This window comes from Callorhinus ursinus, unplaced genomic scaffold, assembly GCF_003265705.2.
Source record: "Callorhinus ursinus isolate GAN/ISIS: 27379988/994484 unplaced genomic scaffold, GSC_fseal_2.0 scaffold2, whole genome shotgun sequence".
Lineage (NCBI taxonomy): Eukaryota > Metazoa > Chordata > Mammalia > Carnivora > Otariidae > Callorhinus > Callorhinus ursinus.
Genome location: NW_027397064.1, coordinates 107967293 through 107978048, shown reverse-complemented (window position 1 = coordinate 107978048; position 10756 = coordinate 107967293). Strand labels below are relative to the sequence as shown.

The 10756-nt window shown below is 41.7% G+C and overlaps 1 protein-coding gene across 5 annotated transcripts in view; it reads left to right on the top strand.

The window, feature by feature from the left end:
• Positions 1-4919: 4919 nt before the first annotated feature.
• The window catches only part of IWS1 (interacts with SUPT6H, CTD assembly factor 1), a 44203-nt gene continuing 38366 nt past the window's right edge, over positions 4920-10756 (top strand). Inside the window, exons 1-2 of one of the 5 annotated variants that reach the window (XM_073885449.1) lie at positions 4962-5291; positions 7279-7397. In XM_073885449.1, coding sequence (XP_073741550.1) covers positions 5258-5291; positions 7279-7397 — 153 coding nt within the window. In that variant the 5' untranslated portion in view covers positions 4962-5257. Of the gene's footprint in view, positions 5292-7278; positions 7398-10756 lie in introns of all 5 variants that reach the window. The other 4 variants (XM_073885454.1, XM_025857799.2, XM_025857791.2 and 1 more) reach the window with 4 other exon arrangements.

Below are 10756 nucleotides of genomic sequence, written 5' to 3'. Positions count from 1 at the left end.
CCATGCACACATTTAAGTTTTCATTTCATTACTTTTTTAAAGTTTTTATTTTAATGTCAAATGTTTCAGGTTTTTATGACTTTTGGCTTTTATGGCTTTATGGCTTTGGCTTTTTTTTATTTTTTTTTATTTTTAAAGATTTTATTTATTTATTCATGAGAGACAGAGGAGGAGAGAGAGAGAGAGGGAGAAGCAGAGGGAGAAGCAGGCTCCCAAGGAGCAGGGAGCCCGATGCGGGACTCGATCCCAGGACCCTGGGATCATGACCTGAGCCGAAGGCAGACGCTTAACCATCTGAGCCACCCAGGCGCCCTGGCTTTGGCTTTTTTGTTGGAAAGTCCTTTTCTCTCCATATTTACTAAGGAATTATTTTTTTTAAGATTTTACTTATTTACTTGACAGAGAGAGAGACACAGCGAGAGCAGGAACACAAGCAGGGGGAGTGGGAGAGGGAGAAGCAGGCTTCCCGCGGAGCAGGGAGCCCGATGTGGGGCTCAATCCCAGGACTCTGGGATCACGATCTGAGCTGAAGGAAGACGCTTAACGACTGAGCCACCCAGGTGCCCTTACTAAGGAATTATTAAGCTGGGTTTTTGTATGCTATTTTAATTGTTCACATAAATAAAATTATACCATTTGTAGTATTCTGTATTTTTTTTCACTTAATCTGGATATCCCTGTGAGAACTAAAGATCCACTTCAATTATATTAGTGTGCTATGCCATGATACTGTTGTTTAGTGATTGATTATCCACTATTAATGGCTTTCAAGTGAGTCTCGGTTTTCAGTATTACAAACAACTAGGTGGGACAAATTTTGCATGTGTCCCAGTGAGTTGTGAGGCTGGGATGTGTGAGAAAGAGCACAGGGGTGCAGGCTTAGGACGTACTTGTTCCATTTGTTTTTTCACTAGCAGGGCCCCCTAGTGGCTTAAGTGTAAGAAGGAGGATCAGACGGGAGCCTGGGCTTCTCTGATACAGCATAATGAAACTAAGGGGCCTTCAAATCTTCTGATTCAACTCTCATTTGACATACAGGGAAACTGAGACTCATGTAGGAGGACAGTAGCTCATCCCAGCTCAGCAAGCACAATAACCCCAGAGATTGGCCCAGAACCCAGACCTCTGAGCCCCAGGTTGCAGCTCTGCCAGTGTCAGGCTGTTCCTTATATGGTGTGACCTCTCATTCCTGGACACGTTTTTGGCAAGGTACAATCTCTCAAAAGGCTGGCTGAATAAATTTTGCATTCACTTAAGGAACTGTCTTTGGGTTATGAGTTTAGGGAAAAAGTGAACTGCTGCAAGCCCTCCCTCCCTTCATGTCTTCTCTGTCCTTAGTATCTTTTGTGGGAAAAACAGCCTCCCTTTTGGGTGCCTCTCCAACTCCACCAGCATGGACCAACTGTGCCGGGGCTGGAGTAGGGCATAGAGATTGGAGAGACGCCAGTCCTTAAAATGCAAGGCAGTTGAGACTCAGAAAGGCATATCTGTGCTGCTCTAGCATTTCTCTACTGGGGGCTCTAAGGGACAGCCAGTTGGTGAAAAAGCTGTGGGGAACTCTCCAGGACCTGTATTTGCATTGACAAGCATACTGCTTTAACTAAGACTCTGTTTATTTAATTCAAAAGGTATGTCCTGTCTCACTAACTACATTGTTGGCTTCCTGAGTACAAAAACTAGATCTGATGCTTCTTTGCACACTTCTGGGTCTCAGCACATTGCTGCATGTTCAGTTGGCTTCTGTCTCTCCATTCTTCCAACCCCTGGAAGTTAGAATCTTTATGTTAAAATTCAGTAATTATCCTCTTGCAATTGCATTGTTTAGCCCAATCGCTTTTATGATTGTTGGTCTTGTACCTCCAGTGAAATTACAAGCTCTTTATGGCAGGATTTGCAGAGGGTTCCCTCCACTGAACCTCTCTTCCTGGACTTCTCCCCTATTTATCTTGCCTTATTTACACAGGTATACTCTCACCCACTCTCTTTAGAAGAGAGCATAGATCCTAGGCTTTCCTCTATCAAATGAAGGGAAATTAATATTTTAATTTTATACCTTTGGTTTCAGGCACTGTTAATTCCTTGTTCTTATGATTCTTGTAACAGCCTGAGATGTCATTCCCACAGTAGGGGGCAGGCTTAGATTTCAAAAGCTGTTTCTATTACACAGGGAAAGGAGGGAACTCTTTTACAAGAAAATAAGGATTTCTTTTTTTTTAAGATTTATTTATTTATTTGAAAGAGAGAGAATGAGAGAGAGAGAGAGAGAAAGAGAGAGCACATGACAACATCGCTCGGCATCAGGGAAATCCAAATCAAAACCTCCATGAGATACCACCTCACACCAGTCAGAATGGCTAAAATTAAGTCAGGAAACGACAGATGCTGGCGGGGATGCGGAGAAAGGGGAACCCTCCTACGCTGTTGGTGGGAATGCAAGCTGGTGCAGCCGCTCTGGAAAACAGTATGGAGGTTCCTCAAACAGTTGAAAATAGAGCTACCATACGATCCAGCAATTGCACTACTGGGTATTTACCCCAAAGATACAAATGTAGGGATCCGAAGGGGTACGTGCACCCCAATGTTTATAGCAGCAATGTCCACAATAGCCAAACTGTGAAAAGAGCCAAGATGTCCAACGACAGATGAATGGATAAAGAAGATGTGGTATATATACACAATGGAATATTATGCAGCCATCAAAAGGAATGAGATCTTGCCATTTGCAACAACGTGGATGGAACTGGAGGGTGTTATGCTGAGTGAAATAAGTCAATCAGAGAAAGACATGTATCATATGACCTCACTGATATGAGGAATTCTTAATCTCAGGAAACAAACTGAGTGTTGCTGAGTGGTGGGGGGTGGGAGGGATGGGGTGGCTGGGTGATAGACATTGGGGAGGGTATGTGCTATGGTGAGGCTGTGAATTGTGCAAGACTGTTGAATCACAGATCTGTACTTCTGAAACAAATAATGCAAGATATGTTAGGAAAAAAAGAAAAAGAAGATAGCAGGAGGGGAAGAATGAAGGGGAGTAAGTCGGAGGGGGACACGAACCATGAGAGACGATGGACTCTGAAAAACAAACTGAGGGTTCTAGACGGGAGGGGAGTGGGGGGATGGGTTAGTCTGGTGATGGGTATTAAGGAGGGCATGTTCTGCATGGAGCACTGGGTGTTATGCACAAACAATGAATCATGGAACACTACATCAAGAACTAATGATGTAATGTATGGTGATTAACATAACAATAAAAAATTTAAAAAAAAAGAGAGAGCACACGAGGGGGGGAGGGTCAGAGGGAGAAGCAGACTCCCTGCTGAGCAGAGAGCCTGATGCGAGACTCGATCCCGGGACTCCAGGATCATGACCTGAGCCGAAGGCAGTCGCTTAACCAACTGAGCCACCCAGGCGCCCCAAGAAAATAAGAATTTCTAGAGAGAAACCACCCCTCTCTCTTCCTTCCCTTCCCATGCCCATTTCTGGAACCTAGAACTGGGTTCTGCCAGCATATTCTGACTGGCTAACAAAGGGCTCAAGGAATATCAAAGCAGGGATGTGTCTTGACTAAGGGCACTTTGAGAATTCATAGCAGAGAACGCATCAGAGAATCCACATCTCTCAAGCCCAAGGTAGGAGGTGGACTTTCCAGGGCACCAAATGAGGCCTTACAACAGGCTAGGCATACCTAGAAATCCAGTCTGCTTTGCTAACAAAAGGCCCAATGTATGCAGGTCTACACATCCCGGGGAATCTTTGCTTACCTCTACTGGCCCTCCTTTAATAAAAAGGCAAGAACATTCTCTGCTTTGTCTGAGACAAAAGCAAACAAGTAAGGAAATGGATTTTATTTAGATTGTAATAGGGAGAGCTCTCCAGATATGAAGATCAGAGTGCCTGCCGAGGTTGTTTTTGCCTTAAACTTTCATAGGGAGGAAAGTGGGATGATTTACAATCGGAAGAAGTTTCAGTCAGTCAGGTGAACAGAAAATGTTTATCTCTGTGTCTAGCTAGTTTCAGTGCGGAGGGCAGACTTCTAATCTCAGCCAATTATTCATGAAACAATGAACAGGAAGTTGCAGGGTCTGAGTGGCCCTCGGGAGCAGGCTCAGACACAAGGGGACAGGTCTCTGCGGGGGCCTATGTTACAAGCTAACAAAAGGGTCATGAAAGAGTGGAGAGTGAGTTTTATCTAAGTCATAGAGAGAAGGGTGGTTCTTTACAGAAAGCTCTTCAAAGATAACTGATAGGTCACGAGGTTTCTTAACCATTGCTCTTCACCAGGGGCACAGGGCCCAAGTAAAGCTCAACAATGTCTTTCATCAGGGGACCCTTTTGGAAGTAAAAACTTCTCCGTATTACTGACCAAATGGCTTCTTAAGATGGGAATAAAGTCATTATTATTTTTAAGTAGCTCCATGGGGGGCTTGAACTCACAACCCTGCAAGACCTGAGCCGAAACAGTCCGACGCTTAACCGACTGATCCACCCAGGCGCCTCAAGTTGTTATTTTCAAAAGAGAAAAAAAGGAAGAAAAATGCCCTGAAAGGAAGCCCTTTCAATCACGCCAGTTAGTAACGTACCACAGTGGCCAAAGCTTCGAACTACAAGTCCCAGAGAGCAGTGCGCCACTTCCCTCCCGTACTAAGGGCGGGAATCGAGCGCCTCACTGCATGACGGGAAGCATACTTAATTTGCCGTATAATGAAAATGTAGCGGGTCTTCATTTTCCAGAAGCATAATTCAAGAAGATCTTCAAACAAGGCGCACGGGCAGAGAACCAATAAAGTAAGGTTATCAACTCCGTGGGGGAACATAACCGGCTCCTGAAAGGAAGGTATTTTACTGAAGCTGGAGCTCCCGCTCAATTTACCCAGTAGTCTCTTTTCCGGCCAGGCTGTGCGTCATTACCGTTGCGTCTTCTTATTGGCCAGATGATAGGGGACGGCGCCTGCGCGCTGCATTCCTCTGAGGGTCGTGGGCAGACGCCATTTTCGCCCCAGAGGTGCTTCTGGGAAGTAGAGCGCGGATCCACACGCCTGCCCGCTTGCCAGGTACGGCCTCTTGTGCCGGGGCTTTTAGGTCCAAGTGTTTGCGCCTGCCGCTGCTGCTGTTTTATTCTCCGCACTCTCGAAACCCTCTAGTCGAGCGGGAGCTTCTGAGCATCGGGCCGCGCCATCGGGGGGTCACATCGCCTGGAAGGAGGTGACGGGGGCGGCGCGGGGCGCGGACACTCCCCGCCGAGAGCCCGCCTGCCATGGATTCGGAATATTACAGCGGCGACCAGTCAGGTGGGGCAGGGACTTGGGGGACAGGGCTTGGGGGGCGGAGCAGTTATTCAGCGGGGCTTGGCCTCTCATCCTCGCGGGGTAGGGGAGGGAGGCCCCTGAGACGTTCCTTCCCCCAACTGGGCCCGCCTTGGACCGTGAAGCGGAGCGCGAAGAGCCCGCTGACCCGCTGCGGCCCCGAAGTTAGAACCTTGGAGAGGGGATTCTAGACGGAGAGCCCTCTTCTGAATCGGTGAAGTTTTTTGCTGAAACTGGGAAGCCACTTCCATATTTTAAGTGCTTCTATGTGTAAAGTCCTAGGGAAGGTCTCTCCAGTTACGGATTTTTTTTTTTTTTTTCCTGGAGTTGCGAGTGTTTTGCGAGAATTCAAGGGAGCGGTTCAGTAGGGGGTGCGGGATCTTTCCTAGACTTTTCACACGGAGTTAGAGCTGGTTTAATCTCGCCGTTGACAGTGGTTTCGAAGTAAAGAAAACGTAGGACCTTTGTTTGAGTTGTATAAATATTTTAGAGTAAGGCGTGTACTCTGGCACTTACTGGTGATTTTGTGCCTTTCCTTCACCTTGAGACCTTTCCTCTTAATCTTTGTTTCCTGTTTATTCAGTAAACACTGGGCACCGTGTTTGCTAACACTACTAGGCACCGGAGATACAAGGACGAATAAGGCATGACCTAGTGGGGAAGAACTTTACATTTCCTTTCACTTTGTGTCCTAGTTCCATGAAGTATTCTCTGTCCGGAGTGCCTAAATGTCTGAATGTTAATCTTTTTTCTGTTTTGGGGTTCACTTCGATTCGCTGTATGATAGCGAATAGTGATGACTACAAAACGCGTTTCCAGGCATGCACTGCTGTTTTGCTTAGAATGTTTGCCTGATATTTTCAGAATAGTTTTCAAAATAGTTCTTTCTAAATTATTAAATTATTTTTCAAATAAGTAATATGTAATACATGTCTATGGGTTAAGTGCTGGAAGACTTGAAAAAAATAACAGTTCCCTTACTTTTCATTCTTATAGCCGTTTTTTTTTTATTTTTACCTTCATATTCTTAATTTATGCTCTTTCTTGTTGCATCATTTTTAGGCATTCCATAATGATTCCTTTTTGTGCTAGGACAGGATTTTAGCCTCTTCTCCCCCATACTCTCACTATTGCAGCATAATTATTCATTACATCAGAATTATTTGTAATTTGTATAAATATTCTTTACTTCTTAGCTAAGTAGAGTAGCTTGTTAGTATGATAGTGATTTCATGCTTATACAACTTTTTGGTTTTCTGTAGTCGACGGCTTCATTTATTTTTATTAAACTTATAATCAAATCTTCCCATATGCTCCAACAGCCCTAAATCCCTCTCAAAATACAATTTTACTTTATATTTTTAAAGGTAGGTAGCAATTCATTTTTACCATTTTGTAGCAGTACAGCATATGCTTTACTTTAAGTTTATACTATTTCTGTACTGGAGTTCCTTGTGCTCTTCATTCATAAACAGATATTTACTGTACTGTGGCAGGCAGTGTTCTGGGCTCCAGGGAATCAGCAGTGAACCAAAATCCTTGCTCTTTTGGCTCTTTCATTCAAGTGAGAAAAGACCCACATTAAACAAAATAACTTGGTAAGTCATGTAGTACATTAGAAGGTGGTAAGTAAGTGCTGTGGAGAGAATAGACTGAGGTGTTAACGTAAAGTTGAAATAGTTAAAGAGCACACTATTATTTAGAGGTTGTTCACTTGGTCCTTAGTGATGTTTCTTAAGGTTCACATTTCTTTCATGACGTATTTTTGCTGCCACATATGTCACAATATGTGTTCTGATTGTTGGTATTTATATATAAGCGTTGTACCGTTGTCTTATTTACATTAGCATCATTAGTCATGCTTCATCAGTGGTAACCTTTGCTCTTACATTATTCTTGATTCATTGTGTTCATTTCAGTTGTAGATGTCATCCATCTTACACCTTAAGTGGGTTTTTGTTTTATTTTTAAGCAGATGATGGTGGCGCTACCCCAGTACAGGATGAACGGGATTCAGGGTCAGACGTTGAGGATGATGTAAATGAGCAGCACTCTGGATCAGACACTGGAAGTGTAGAACGTCATTCAGAGGTATTGGCTAAACAACATCTTTGGGGAGGCTTTTCCCTTGCATTCTGTGAGACGTGTTTTTGTTTAGGAGTTGTAGAGATCCTGTCACATGGTGTAGGCTTCAAACCCTGGGAGTAAAGGATTTTAAATTAATAGAGAACTGCTTTAAAAATAAATAGGGATAGTCTGGTTTCTTAGGAAATCTCAGGGAAAGAATTTCTGATTGGGTCCCTCTTCAGATAGTAGGCAGTTTTCAAATGTGCATATTGATTCAGAAAATGGACCAGGCCCTTTGATACTTGAGTAGGTCTCCCCATTCCCAAAATGATGTCTGATAGGGGCAATGAGCATTTGCAAGCTGAAGAAATATCAATTGGGATAGAAAGTTATGGGGATTATCACCTATCAGAATTCTTATCAGGATTTGGCTTTCTCAGTCTGAACTGTTCCAGTGTGTATAATGTATGTAATGATATCAAATAGAATTTAAAAAGCTGTTTTTGATTAATAATACAGAGTAGCGTTGGATCTTGTGTACAGCATTTCAACATATTTGGCCTAATAAACATTTTAAAAATATTTAATTTGCTTCCCTGGTTACACAGTCTATACTACACAGTGTTAAAAAAAAATAAAATTGGGACATTTTTCCAGTAATTCAGCTATACGTTTTTGGTAAACAAACTGAAACCCATAGGAATGATAAAGATGATGAGATTTTTCTTTTAAGAAGTTCATGTGTCATATATTTTATTTGATTACACAGGAACAGAAAATTGTCCAATTTTAAGTAGGAGATACAATTATTAGAGATTGTATTATTGATTCTGTCCTTTGACATGTCATGAGTGTGTTTAGACATCCAACAAATATTTATTGAGCATCTGCTGTGTGTTGGGTTCTTTTGAACTATCCAGGACTAGATGAGGTCTCACCATCACCAAAGTACTTCTCTTCTGGGATTTATTTTTCATAAGGGGGAGAAAGACAGTATTTTTTAAAAATTGAGTAGTTTGTTAGGAGATGATAAGTGCTGTGGAGAAAGAAGAAAGTTAGAAAAGGATGAAGGGTGCCAGAATAGAGGGCAGGTTCTGTTGTTAAATAGGGAGGTACACATAGGCCTTATTAAGAAAGTGACTTTCAATCAAGGCGTGAAGGGAGGTAAAGGAATAGCCATGTGGCTGTGCAGAAGAACACACACACACACACACACACACACGCACACACACACACACACACACACTATTCTGGGCAAAGACCCTAAGGTGTGAGTGTGCTTGATGTGTTCAAGGAACGCCAAGGAGCCAGTGCGGCAAGAGGGGAGTAGGGAGGGGACACATGAGATTGGAGGCTAAATGGACCGGGAGAAAGGCATATCTTTTAGTTATTTTGATGCCACTCAGTTTTTTGTATGCTCTTAAGTATTTAGACTAAATTCTAATAATGTATTAATTGATAGGTAGAAATTACTTGATAATGTAAACATTGTTACAGTTAATTAGTGTGTAGGGCTTTATTAATGTTTCCACTTAGGAAAATAGCATGAGATGATTGACTTGGGGCTTCATGATTCAGTTGTAAATGTAATGTAGGCTTACCTTTAAGCATCTTCAACTACTTTTTTGTAATGAGGTGGATTCTAAATGTGCATGCTGAAAATTTGTAAACTGTATTAAAAGCTTAAAGAAGAAAATTAAAATCAGTATACTGTTACCACAGAAATGACTGTTAACTTTTTATATTATTTGTCCTGCATTTTTATTTTCTCATATATATAATGTATGTGTACATTTTAAGTTACTTGAGATTTTACTGTATATTTTGTATCTATATAATGTTTTTTATCTGTTCACTTAAAATTGTACCTAAGAATTTCTTTATGTCATTAAGGAGTTTCACTAAGCATAATTTTATGGCTTATATAATATTTCATAAAATGGATACACCATTAATTGTTCAACACTTTCCTGATTGTTGACCTATAGAGTGTTTCGATATTAAAAATGAAGTCTGCCGTGAACATATTTTTGTTCTTTCCATAGATAATCCCTTCCAGGAGGATTATCCTAATTTTTTAAACTACTAGGGTGTAGTTTGAGAGTGCCAATTTTACCCTTATTAAGTGTTGAGTGCTGCATTAATGCTCTTTTAGCTGTTTAAAATGGCTTCTCAAGAGAAATTTTGGATTGTTTTCCTATGAAAAATATTTTCTAGAAGGTAGTGGGATGTTAAAAGAGTACTGTTTGTATTAAATTGAACAATTCTGATGACAGGCCCAAAACCTTAAAAATGTGTATTAGTTTCCTTTTGCTGCCATAAGTTTGACACAAATCAGGTGGCATAAAACAAAAGAGATTTATTATCTTATAATTCTGGAAATTGGAAGTCTAAAATGGGTCTCAAGGGGTTAATGGGTTAAAATCAAGTTATTACCAGGGCCATGTTCCTTCTGTAAAGGAGAATCCATTTCCTTGCCTTCTCCAGCTCTGTAGATCAGTTGCATTTGTTGGCTTGTGGTTCCTTCATCATCAAAGCCAGCACCATAGCATCTTCAAATCTCTCTGACCTCTGCGGTCACATCTCTATCTCTTACTCTGACCCTCTTGCCCTCTCTCTTTTTTATTTTTTTATTTTTTATTAACATATAATGTATTATTTGTTTCAGGGGTACAGGTCTGTGATTCATCAGTCTTACACAATTCACAGTGCTCACCATAGTACATACCCTCCCCAGTGTCTATCACCCAGCCACCCCATCGCTCCCACCCCTCTCCACTCCAGCAACTCTCAGTTTGTTTCCAGAGATTAAGAAGTCTCTTACGGTTTGTCTCCCTCTCTGATTTCATCTTGTTTCATTTTTCCCTTCCTTCCCCTATGATCCTCTATCTTGTTTCTCAAATTCCTCATATCAGTGAAATCATACGATAATTGTCTTTCTCTGATTGACATATTTCGCTTAGTATAATACCCTCTGGTTCCATCCATGTTGTTGCAAATGGCAAGATTTTGTTTTGTTTTGGTTTTTTTTTATGGCTGCATAATATTCCTGTGTGTGTGTGTGTGTGTGTGTGTGTGTGTGTGTGTGTGTATCACATCTTTATCCATTCATCTGTTGATGGACATCTTGGCTCTTTCCATAGTTTGGCTATTGTGGACATTGCTGCTATAAACCTTGGGGTGCACATACCCCTTCGGATCACTACATTTGTATCTTTGGGGTAAATACCCAGTAGTGCAATTGCTGGGTTGTAGGATAGCTCTGTTTTCAACTTTCTGAGGATCTTCCATACTGTTTTCCAGAGTCCGCTTCCCTCTTATAAGGACCCTTGTAGTTATATTGGGCCTACTCAGATAATCCAGGATAATCTTATCTCAGGTTC